Source organism: Symphodus melops (assembly GCF_947650265.1).
Source record: "Symphodus melops genome assembly, chromosome: 17".
NCBI classification, from domain to species: domain Eukaryota; kingdom Metazoa; phylum Chordata; class Actinopteri; order Labriformes; family Labridae; genus Symphodus; species Symphodus melops.
Window position 1 is genome coordinate 3,651,884 of NC_136707.1, and position 12,652 is coordinate 3,664,535.

General features: G+C 41.8%; 2 protein-coding genes across 2 annotated transcripts in view; one reads left to right on the top strand and one right to left on the bottom strand.

Moving 5' to 3' along the window:
* arl6ip1 (ARL6 interacting reticulophagy regulator 1) overlaps window positions 1-12,652 on the top strand; it is a 147,178-nt gene that overhangs the window by 4,699 nt on the left and 129,827 nt on the right. The window lies entirely within an intron of this gene.
* pecam1a (platelet and endothelial cell adhesion molecule 1a) overlaps window positions 1,855-12,652 on the bottom strand; it is a 98,677-nt gene continuing 87,879 nt past the window's right edge. Inside the window, exons 3-17 of the mRNA XM_079366091.1 lie at window positions 9,951-10,211; window positions 9,830-9,853; window positions 8,038-8,331; window positions 7,553-7,849; window positions 7,201-7,461; window positions 6,835-7,116; window positions 6,178-6,477; window positions 5,820-6,095; window positions 4,915-5,047; window positions 4,716-4,783; window positions 4,542-4,595; window positions 4,209-4,298; window positions 3,341-3,397; window positions 2,724-2,746; window positions 1,855-2,170 (exon numbers count right to left, since the gene is read on the bottom strand). Of these exons, the coding sequence (XP_079222217.1) occupies window positions 1,997-2,170; window positions 2,724-2,746; window positions 3,341-3,397; window positions 4,209-4,298; window positions 4,542-4,595; window positions 4,716-4,783; window positions 4,915-5,047; window positions 5,820-6,095; window positions 6,178-6,477; window positions 6,835-7,116; window positions 7,201-7,461; window positions 7,553-7,849; window positions 8,038-8,331; window positions 9,830-9,853; window positions 9,951-10,008 (2,391 nt within the window). The 5' untranslated portion in view covers window positions 10,009-10,211 and the 3' untranslated portion in view covers window positions 1,855-1,996. The remainder of the gene's footprint in view (window positions 2,171-2,723; window positions 2,747-3,340; window positions 3,398-4,208; window positions 4,299-4,541; window positions 4,596-4,715; window positions 4,784-4,914; window positions 5,048-5,819; window positions 6,096-6,177; window positions 6,478-6,834; window positions 7,117-7,200; window positions 7,462-7,552; window positions 7,850-8,037; window positions 8,332-9,829; window positions 9,854-9,950; window positions 10,212-12,652) is intronic.

Consider the following 12,652-nt stretch of genomic DNA (forward strand, 5'->3'; position numbering starts at 1 on the left):
ACACTTCACAGCTCATTGATAGTAAGTGCTGTCAGATTGATTGGGCCCCACAGGAGGTTTCCTACTGTCATTTCAAAATGTGAACATTTTAAGGCTATGCTGTGGTTTAAGGTTTGTCAGCCATTAGGGGGCCCCCTACTGGTCTGGGGCCCCAAGCAGCGCCTCTGTGCACAACTAAAGGTGTGTGCTCGGGCTAAAATTCTACATCTACTACACAAATTGGGTCTAAATTGGCCTGAAATCGTACTGCGTACACTCAGCTTTACCCTTGGTTCATGAGATGATATTCAACATGTAAGTCATCTTAATCTTATGAGTCGTATTAGTTGAATGAAAAGAGGAGGAAGAGAGGAGAACTCTGTAACCCTGTTTCCTGGGGTTCATTTCAAGCAGCCATAAACTGCACCAGTCAAAACGTTACGAGACTTTGTGGTTCAAATGTGTCCAAAAATAAAACTAGTGCAAGTTCAGGCGATGCTTTTCTCTACCCGGTGTTTAATTATACTCAGACAGCCTATTTCCAACAACCCTGATACTGAATATCTTACACTCCCAACACGTAACACAGTATCAGTTCCTCTGGATCAGAATATGCCGTTCCCTCGGGCCTCCTGGTTTAGTAATGTGATTAATAAGCCAAGAGTGGACTAATACGCACCTCTATCCTCGGTGCTGGGGTGAGTTTGCATTTTGGCAACCGAAGCTGTATCCGTTCATAGATGCCTCTAAAGACCCCATGGAGGCCAGGGAGCGAACATTCACTGTGTGCACAGGAGTGTGCGTGCCTGAAGGAATGGTGCAAACCCAGGAAATATTGTACCACACCCTGGTGCCACATACTCTGCAGGCATTCATGAAGACTTAGCAACGCTTACAGAGGGGAACAAAGCTTGGCGGAGAGATCAGACATTTGAACGTATTGTCTCACACACACATGCGCTCGAGCAGAAGGACAACCTGCAGGCAGGCAGATAATGAAGATGAGCACTTCATCTATATGGCGCGCCCATACATTTTGTGTGTGCTCAGAAAGGAGATGAAAGCGTGTGAGTCGGTGGCAGGCTGTCGGTGTTAGCTCTGGTGTCAGGTGTTACAGATTCCCACATGGATTTGATCTGCTGTTCAGTGCTCCTAAAAGCTTCCTGTCAAATCGCAGATCCTCATAAGCCACACTGTCGACAGCAGAGTCATGAACTGAGTCAACCCACCACACTCCCTCAAACTCAGGGCCAATGCAGTTTATGCAGCTATTGGCTTACTAACCATTTTACTGGCTGAGCAATTCAATAAAAAAGAAAGTAAACAAGAATTTTTTTTCAGGTATATCCAACATATTTAGCTCAAACATTCAGACCCTTACATTATATTTTGAGCAGAAAGCTTCCTTCAGTACAAGTGTGCCTGAAAGTGGAGTACACACCGGTTATTAGAATTAATCTCCCACACCATATCTCATCTCGAGGGCTTTACCATCTGAACACATCTGCTGCATGGAGACCTTGAATGTTACATCATGTAATTAAAAGTTAGATAATGGAAAATGAAACTGATACACTGTGTCTGCAGAGAATAGTGAGGCGGCTCACAGCCAGGTGGCACTACGTTTCCATGCAACGCTGCCTGACGTCTGCCCTCTGGCGGTTCAAAACAGCTAACCTGTCACGGAGCAGAGCAGGAAGAGCTGATGAATGAACTCACAAACCTCGACACTGTTCTGCTCACATCAAGGACCCCTCGTCCTCTTCTGACCCTGTCACTGCCACCACCAGTAAAAGGACACACACTGATGTCTTTCCTTTGGTTGCAACACACTTCCTCCCTCTGTGTGTCTTCCAGAGAAGAAAAGAGAAACACTTTACTAAAACGTTTTATTTGCACATCAAAGTGAGTGTACAGTTTGAAAGATTGACAAAAAATACTAAAGTACATAACTGCTGTGACTCCAGTGACTTTAAAGCGCCGGATAAATTATGGAATAAATATTATTTTGGGTAAATTAAGAGTCTGGTGTTTGGTCCTTTACTGATTCCTCGTGTTCAGCTGTGTTGTTGTCATCACTGTTGTCGATATTGTCTGTGTGTTCATCCTTGATCCTGTTTTCACCTTGGTTACCTTGGTAACCATGGTGATTGTTGTCATGATTCAGCTGCGCGTACTCCACTGACCCCTGCTGAAAAGGAAAAAAAAAAACAACAACAAAAAAAACAACGCGTCAATAAAAAGCCTGTATATAATACAATACATAAGCAATAATACTGATCAAGTTGTGGATGTAGACATGGACGTAGTCTCAGTGATCTCACTGGTTCCTGAAGGAGTGATGACCATATTGGAAATTCTGATTCAACCTAAGTTGCAGTCAATCTAGAAACCGACAGGCAGAGGTTGAGCTGTGGCTTTTTTGCTGTTTCTGTTCTGTCCTGCACAGACGTGATGTACATGTAACTGAATAAGATGCTCCAATAACTGAAAGAACTAAAATGATTAAGAGCTGACCTGCATTGTACATCTTTCTTATTTAAATTTACAAAAACATGAAGCAGCAAATACAACTTTCTGTTACCTGGCTACAATACAATGTACAATAAAATGTGTGTGTGTGTGTGTGTGTGTGCGTGTGCGTGTGCGTGTGCGTGTGCGTGTGTGTGTGTGTGTGTGTGTGTGTGTGTGTGTACACCTGTGTGCATTCCTTGTATGAATGACGTGTGTGTTTTTCTACTCACACCATCAGCCTGCTCTGGAACAGCTGCAACAACAAAAGAAGAGCTCATGAAACAAAAGGAGTGAGAGGATTAAAGGAGGGTTTGTACAGTCATTAACTCTGCTGAGAACAACTCTCACATCCCGGGACACTGACAGCTAATCACGTCACTAGCATTAACGCTAATATGGACACGCAAGGTGCAAAAAAACAAGTTTGAAATTGTGATTTCCGTTGATTCACTTCTGCTGCATCATTTTTGGTGAGAATACAGTTGACATTTAAACTGTTGGAAACTATTAGGACTAAATGAGTGAACAATGGACAAAGTTTCCCCTGTGAGTATCAAACAATGGAGCGTGTTTCTCTCTGCGTCTTAACGGATGTACAAACTGTTTGCTCTGATTGTTAGAGCAGGAAGCTCTCGTTGACGAAAGCAGGAAGTGGACACCTGGCGGCTGGGCCTTCTGTTTTAATGGGACATTCTTTGACTAACAATGCAGATGTTTACAGTCTGAGCTGATCCTGTTTCCTGGCGCTCTTTTTTTTTTTTTTGCTTCCAAACACCAGTGAGTGGCCTAATTTCTCTCTGTCAAAGACATGTAGGGTTTGAATAAAAGAGAAATAAGCAAGTTATACCCTGTTTGGAGACAATGACTTCGCTGTTCAACGTCTTCGGGCTGTTTTCGACCAAAACTGTAACGACAGATGCAAAAACATTTTTTTTAAAGATGTATTTTTGGGACATTTTGCCTTCATTATATGCAGGACAGTGGATAAGGTAGGAAACCAGGAATAGAGAGAGAGAGAGAGAGAGAAAAACACCATGTGACCACCTGCTGTACACGGCTGTGAAACACCTGAAGAGCCCGGAGGCAGCACAACACGAGACAAATCTGCTGAAATCAAGAAGATCCTGTAAATGTGGATTTACATTTATCATTTAATTTGCATGGTGAGAAAAAAACAAACTTCCTGTATTTGCAGCGCGAGGGTGAAAAAGAATAGCAGTCTTCCTGAGTTGTGTTTTAATAGATGGAACAGGAACAAAGACGAGGAGCAGTGACACTGCAGTGAAAGAGGAAGACACAAAGCACTTCTCCATTTGACCGAAATTACACCAAACTTCATCTGAAGCGTCAATGTTTTCACAGGCTCACGAATCAGACTCGTGCAAACACACCAGGTAACAAACGGTCACAACACACACACACCTCTGTGTGTGTGTTCTGTTCTATCATATACAGCGGAGTATTTGCCAACAGGAAGTGAGAACAGGGCACACGGGGCCTCTATGCACCCATTAAAGCACAAATTCCCCGCCTGCCAATAGGGGTGTGTGTGTGTGAGAGAGAGAGAGAGAGAGAGAGAGAGAGAGAGGGAGAGAGAGAAATGACATGCAGGAAAGTAGCCACAGCCAAGGCCAACCACCTAACCGCTAGGCCATCTGCACTTCAAGACAGTGTTTTCAGCATGAAAAAGAAAACATTTTCAAATGCAGTCCCACCTTGGGTTGGAACTTCCTGTTTCGGTTGCAAATCAGTGTATCGAGGCAGCCGATCCTCTGGAGTGGTCACACTATTCTGGTCATCTGACTCTGTAGAACAATACAACTGCAAGTTTTATTTGAAGTTTTTTTTTAGGGGGGTCATTTTGTCATTCACTTAGGGTTGATGCCCCATACACAGTCGTGCTGTCAGAGATAAATAGTGTTTGAAAGCTCCTGTGAGAAGTTAGTAATTGATTATGAGATTGACTTAGTTAAATGCTGATATCTCTTTTTTTGCAAAGGGAAAAAGGTAAATTAACAAAACAAAAATTGTTCATGCACTTGACTCACCAGATCCCGATACATGTTCACTCCAAACACTCTTTCCCATAATGCCTGGAGTGACTAGACAGCAAAGAAAAAGAAGTCTCCATTTTTAACATCTACATTACTGCTGCAGGGAAATGGATAAATACGTTTACTACAGCATGCTTTATGTCACAGTATTCGTCTTTAAGACTTTACCATTGGCAGCCTCATTGACCTCTGCCTGGGTGAGGCTCAGCCGTTCCACTTTGGTGCTCGCTGACTTCCTAAGGAGAGATGGATTCAAAACACAATCAGCTTCTTCAAACAGGAAACCTAAAGGGGGTCAACATATTCACATTACTCACATTACTTCATCTCCACTGTGATTTTCGACAAGATAATGAGATTAACTTACACTGACAGCTCAGCAGTTCTCCTTCTCTTAAACAGAAGGATGTGTTTTCTAAAGACTATAACAAGGATCATGACGAGTACAAGCAGGAGGCAAAAGACTGCGATGAGACCTTTCTTCCATCCTGCTAGTTTCACTGCAGAAAACAAAACAATGGGTCTGTGCTGATGATTTTAATTAATTAGAAAATACAGCAGTCAAAAACTACACACTCACACCTGCACTTCCCACAAATATAAATGTGTTAGCTGGATGCCAAAACTGTGAATTAATGCAAACTGCTGCACCTTAAATATACCATTATTCAGCTGAATACTTTATGCTTGCCTTAGGGTATTAAAAACTCATTATAGCTTAATGATTATATAGTTGTTCTGTAAACGCTGAGTCATAAATAATCAGTATGTTCTTAAGTCTGGTTGACGTACGAGTCTTTAACAGATTATCGTTCTTTTATGTACATTTCGACTCAATAAGTGGTTAACCATACATTAGTTACTACACAGAATGTTTAGCAGCTGAAATCAACACAGGCTAGCAACAACTATGTAGTTATCCAATTCAACAATAATCACATGGCAGCCATTTTTCTGACATCACACATGGGTGTTAAGCTCTGACAGTGACGACTGTAGAGTGTAATGGGGCCCTAGTCAAAGGTAAACCCTCCAACCAGTAGGGCAACAAGAGTCAAATGGGAACCCCTTTGGGAGGTTTCCTACTGTCATTGAAAAAAGTTTATCCAAGGTAGTGCAATTCAAAGATGATTATAGAACAGTTTGTAATAATAAAGCAGCTGTAAGATACATTATAGTCTATATATCTACACAAGTTCAATGCTGCACCTAAAGTTAATTATTTTGAATTCAATGAACCCTGTTCAACAGAAACAGATAAGAGAAACACACCTCCAATCATAACAGTTTGACTCCGTTTGGTTTCATTGGCCGAGTTGCTGCTCTCACAGTAGTATCCCCCTCGGTCCTCTCCTTTTACAATGCTGATCCTGTAAGATCCCTCTAACTCCTCGTGGGTCTTTGTAAAAAGAGCTTCTTTTCTTTCAGTGTGGAACCATGTGAAGGTGACAGGTGGAGTCCCTCTTTTCACAGAACAGAGGATTGTCAGGTCCTGCCCCTCAGAGACGTCCGCAGCACTGGGACGCAGTATAGGAGTGGACACAGGCTCTGTAGAAGGGATACAGTATGTTAGGTTATGTTTCCATTGGCTAGTTTGAATCTTTTGTCATCATTCCTGCATCCAACACACCTATGATGTTGGTTGTACGTAGCAGCTGCTGCCCTGATCCAACCTCGGCAGGCCTTTGTTGACTGTTTCTCACGTGACAAATAAAATTGTTTAAGTCTGCAAGCTTGTAAATGGCTGTGCAGTTAAAGATGGCCGGTTCCCCAGGTTTGCTTATCACCCTTCGCTCAGTTTGCCGATTAGGGCCGTTCAGGGTGTAGACAATAGGTACAGTGCCACTGTCACTATGACAGAGCAGCTGGAAGGGCTTCCACAACACCAGCGTACCCCCCTTTACACTCAGCATTGGCTTTGAAACAGGAACTGAGGACGACATTATTGAACAGTTAGTCTGTGCAACAGAAAAATACAAGACACAGATAAAAGAAACAGCTTTGCTATCGTGTCTACACAGGGAGCTAATCAGCTGCAGCACATTAAAGAACCCTGTGTCTTTACATTGACTTTTCCCAGCTAATGACTGAAAAACAGGTTTTTATCTATATTGATACTGAACATTATTATACAACTTTTTGCTGTGGACTCATGACACCATCTCAAGACAGCAATTGCCCAAATCTTTCCTTGTAGATATTCCTGCATCATTGTGATAAATCAACCAACATTACTAATAGAAATAAATGACTTGGAATAAACCATTCACAGGGTTTGATGACTCACCTTTTGCTTTCACGACAACAGTTTGGCTTTCTTTGACAAAACTGTACCTATTAGACTCAGCCTGGGCTTTACAGCTGTAATTGCCATTTTTTTGAGGGTGTGCCACAGAAATGAATGTCTCTCCATTGTTGAGCTTGACATTATCTTTGTAGATGGAGAATATTATGCTTTCATTGTTGATCCTCTCAGGAACATAGACGGAGACAGAGCAGGTCAGTTTGAAGCGGTCTCCTTCGAATAGGTCCAAAGGCTCCAGAGTAAGGGTTGGCTTCGAGAACAGCTCTGTGAAGTGAGACTTAAAAATGTCAGATTAAAGAGCCCTGCATGTTGGAAAAGACATATTAAAAGAGGATTTAAAGTTCATGCCTTTGACAGTGATTAATTGATATTTTTCCTTTTGTACATTGCCCCACTCGGCCTTGCATATGAGCTCCCCAGAGTCGCCCTCCTGTGCTGTGAAGCGATGACTGAGGCTGACTGGTGCTTGCTTTAGGATCCTCCCATTCCTTATGAGGAATACTTCAATGTTCTTCAGCTCACTCACCACTTTACAGACCACTTCCAGTATGTCTCCTTCATAAACATTTGAGAAAGGCAACACGTTCACAATAGGAGAAATGTAGAGCCCTGCAAGAAAGAAGTCAAACTAGTAAATGTTCAAAGGTTTGTAGACAAACTTGTATTTTCTTGGTGACATCACTGCTTTTGATTTCTGTACCTTTGACTAGAACTTGAATCTCATTGCTTTGGTTGGAGTGTCTGGCCCCTGAAACCAGATTTATTTCATAGTCACAGTACAATAAGCTGTCTCCAACCTTCCTCAGGACCAGTGTGGTCTCGGAGGAGTTCCCAGTGGGTGCCAGTTGCTTAATCGTCAGGGACTGTCCGCTCCTCAATCTTTGGTAGAATCGGAAGATGAGAGATCCTTTCTCCTCGGGAGCACTGCATGTGGCTGTGAACTCTTCGCTCTCATATGGTTGTGTCTTATTTAAATAAAAAATGGGAGTCTGTAGGCCTGAGGAGAGTAAAAGCAGACAGGACAGAAAGAGGGAAGGCATTAAAATGTTACACTTATGTTGGTCCTTCAGATTTGACAGGTTATAAACATTAGCTTCCCAGTTAAAGTAAGGGTTAGGGCTAAGATTTAAGGGATCACAGTTGGGTTTTCCCAACTGTGAACCAAAATATCACCTGGTTCTTTACCTGTCACGCTGAGCTCCTGGCTGAAGCTGGATTTGCTTTTGCCCTTGACTTTAACCCGACATTCATAACTTCCAGAGTCTGCCGCCCTGGCTGGGTTCAGTTCAAATGAGACTGAGTCTTCCGTGGTGGTGGAGGAGTGGACGGGAATGTCGTCTCGAGTGAGCACGAACGTGTGTGTCAGGTGAGGGATGTTGTCGTGACTGACCCTGACCTGGCAGCTTAAGGTCACTGGTGTCCCACTCTGAACTGTGCCACCGGGTAGGATTGTAAGGCCAATAGCGTCGATAGTGTAAGCTGTAGGTCCAAATATCCCACAAACATGCACAAGGTTTAGAAAGAAACAATGTTTTTTTAGGATTCTTTGTCTTTTTTATTCTCAAGCCAACATTGGGGACCAAGCTATTGACAGAATACACCAGTCAGAGTCTATTATTCCCTCCACAATAAAGGTAAAGGAAGGCGCTCCCCAGCCAACAGTCTCAGCAAGCAGGAGCTGCTAAAGGAAGGAAAACCTTTAACAAACAGTGTCTGACCCTGTCCACCCCGTTGGGAGAGCTGTGTTGATTTATCCCAGCTTCTCTCCCCAAAGCAACAACAACACAGTGTAACCTGCCACAGCAGCAAGCAAACAATCAAGTGGTCCACATCCTCAAAGCACTGCCGTTAATTTGTTCACTGGGCTGCAGTGAGAAAGAATGACTGAGGCAGTGACTGAGCGTTTTGAAGGGAGAAAGTTCATCCTTCACCTTGACCATAAAATTGACAAATAGTTTTGACCTCAAGACGCTCTTTTAGCTTTCTTAAAAAGGCTGCTAGCTCTGTCGAGAAAAGGAGAAATCTTCAGTTCATATTAATTTCTGAAAATGTTACACATGAGGCATTTACTCTAATTTGATTTACTAGATCCATTTTTCAAGTCTGAATACTAAATATGAGCTAGCTCGTCTAGCATCACATTTAAAAAGCAGTCAAGCACACCTACAGTCAAGTAAAATTTACTATTTTATGAGATTACTTTGTGCAGAGGAATTTCTTGACACAGAACAGTATCTTTTTGCATTTTTAACAAGTTTTTCACCATTGCAAACTTACAACAACACGAGTTAAAAAAGGGGCTTTGGAGAGGTTTTGCTCGCTTTTGGTTTTAACACAAGCTATCTTTTACCTTTCAATTTCTGCTGAGCTAAGCTAGCTTACCTCAAGTCTTTCCACACCTTAGACTGAAATAACTTGCTTCAAATGTTGTGGTTTCTACCTATTGGGACCTTGACACAAGGTTTTCTGCACTGTTTCTACTTTTTAATTTTACCCTATGCTAAGCTAAGAAACACCTGGCTTAGTTATGAATGAGTTAAAAAGTAATTTCATCTAATTTACCGTACAAATTGTGCTGCCTTTAAAGACTGACTACCTCGAAAGCCACCGAGCTAATAGCTTCAAAAAAACAAAGGACATGAGAATTAAAAAAAAACCAATTGCAATTTAATTCAAAGCAATATTTGAATGTTTCATGTCTTATTTGAAAAATTTCCCAACTTCACCTGTGCCAAATAAAAATAAAAATAACTTTAACTGATCTCGCCAAAGACTTTAAACAATCAAGGAGGCCGTGAGTGCATGATACAATGCTCCTTTTCTGCAGAAAATAACTCTTTGAGATAAATATAGCTTTCTTGTGTAATACAACAAGGACTGGATAACCCGAAAATGTCTCATCAGTGGAGGAACTACAAACCTCTAGACCCATTATTAAACACGAGTTAAATATAGAGTGTAATGTCTTGATACTTACATGACTGTCCCCTGGCACATTGCCCTGTGTTTGAATAGAAATAGAAAAACAGAAAAAAAAGTGAGAATCAGGATATTATGCTTATTGATATCCCTGATGCAGCACATCACTGGGTCCTTACATAAGTAAAGGAGTCTGGTGAAGAGCAGAAGCAGTAGTTTGGGGGGTCTGGGCTCCATCCTCAGTGATGGTTGATTCACTACTCTAAGATAAAAATTGCAAAATGCTGAGGACGAACAGGCAGCCAGATGGAGGAGGGACAAAGGAAGTGAGAGGTGGACTCGGGTGGTGTTGGTGTGGTTCTTCGTCTTATCACACACACTCCTTATGCTGCTTGACGGACCAGGAAATGGCTGTTGCTTCCTCAGGAATCTGGCATTTACTGTGTTTTTTTTAAGGGTGTGAGAGGAGAGAGAACTGAACAGTTACCTTCTTAGCTTGGACTTAGACTGTTTCTCAAATACTTAACAAGTTTAAAATAAATGACAGCATCTTAAACTATTCTGTCTCCTGTTATTAGAGGCTAAAGTGTTGCTCTCTTGATGAACAAAACAACGAAAATATATTAATAAAGGACATTCAACATAGTCCACGTTGCCTGCATGGGCCACAATCTCACTTTTTAAATTGTGTGTCTTTTTATAACTTCAGAGGTTCCCATCAAGTCATGATCCAGCTTCTTACTACATTTATCTATCTAAACTCAAGCTGTGTGCGATCACCTCCCACCTCAGACTCCATCTTCCCCAAGTGTTCGTACCTTTATGTTGAAACTTTGAGATGAAACTGTGACAGAACCGCTGAATCTTTTATAAGATACAAACAATGATCTTAGGAACAGGCTGTACATTCAGAGTGTGGGATGAATTATAAATGTCATAGTGTTAAGAGGGGAAATATACAACATAAGGAATTATTAGAAAAGATCATTTTCAATCACAACAGCTGATGAGATAAAGCAGATATTATTTCATTGTCGTGGAATTATCTTTTTTTTTTTTTTTTCTTTCTGGTTCACTGTCACTCCATTTAGATTATTTCCAACCAAGGCAAAAGTAGATTAGACATATGACTGCAGACTGCGATAATAATTTGAGTTTTTGTTATTAAACATGCACATCCATGGAATTATTCTGTTACTAATAAAATGGTTGCATCTGCATTCAAAGGTACACCCATGTGTTCTTAAGATGACGTGTGCAATGCTTTGCAGCAACTTGCAGTTCATCACTCTGGCCACTAAGAGCTGCTGAAGGCTAAGTGGAGAGTAGTGCGTGCAAACCCAAATATTCTTTCTCGTCTTCAGGTCTGTCTACTGGTCACTTTCTTTTGGACCACAAACAATTGATTTAAGGGTGTACAGAAGGGCATTTTATCCAACACAGAACTGATGAGCACAATGACTTTTTTTTTTTAACACAGAGACTAATGTAGGTGTGGCATGAAGTTTTTTTGTGCATGCACACACCCATCCACACACACATTCCATACGTAAACACTGTCTTACACGCCTTGTTATGCCTTTAAAGTAGAGACAGGACTGTGGATAGAGTCAGAAACTTGGGAGAGAGAGAGTTGGGAAAGGAGCCACAGGTTGTTTTTGCACCTGCTCTGCATGCTCTCGAGGAACTTTAGCCTCGGTACATGTGGCGCGCATCAACCACCAGACTGTCTGCGCCCCCTAGTAAACATTTAAATACGAAGAGCACACACAGGGCTTTCTCAGTTTGTTCTCAGGATAGAGCATCGATGCATGCAGAGCCTGAAGGGAAATGTCACACAGAAATGTTGCTGCGTAATTGTAATTTTATTATTTGTTTCCACCATCATGTTGCTCTATACACGTCTTCGCCTCGACTTGAAATGAGATGTGTGGGTCAGATAATCTAACATGGTAACTTTCTGTCCTCACAAGCCAAATTTGTTCATCTCTTCAGTTACAAGATATTTATAAATCCTCTCAGAGCAGATAAACAGGTCTGCAATAGTGTGTGCCCCAGGCATAAACCCTCTGCTGCGGCTGTGAGTTCCTTTTGATAATAATCAGGAAGATACAGGAAACCTCTCAGAATTGGTTTTATTTACTATTTAATATGGTGTTGGGGACAGTGTGGACACTAATAAGGTTAAAGTGTCGGTGATCTTTCAAGAGTGTCAAAGTTTTTAGAGTAATTCTACAAATAGCCCAATTTGCATGAAATGGCCTGACCTTTGCAGCCCCTCATAACTGAGCTAACTGCAGTGGACAGAGTGGCTTTGCCAAGATCTGCTCTCCACATTTCTTTTCCACTGAATTAGCATTGGTTAAAGATTCTTTAAAGGTTTAGAGTTTAATTGTACACAAAGCTCACCCAGGCTACTTTAACTGGCAAATGCTGCAGGATGAGCTCTGCATAAGAAATGACCTGCATGCATTCACTGTATTTTCTCGTGTTGCACTGCAGGGAGTGATTGATGGTGGTCATGCTAGTACCATCGACAGCTTCAGTTCTCAGTGGGTCCCGGGCAGCTGTGTGATTGATGTCTGCGCTCTGAGCTCTGTACTGCCAGCACTCTTATCAAAGTGCCAACAGGTAGAGCACATTGTAAAATGGATCCCAGCGTGTTGGGAATAATGCTTTGCAATGCATGAACTCTGGTTTAGATCCTTCTTATGGACACTACAAACATATACCATTCAAACACTTGTCACATACTGAGATCATCTCAGATCTTCTTAACCCGTTTAATTTTATATATGGAATGGTAATTTGATACTGTCAAAAGTCCATGTCAGTAGCTAAGACTGTGGTTCTACTGCAGGAACTTTCCCAAGGGACTGTA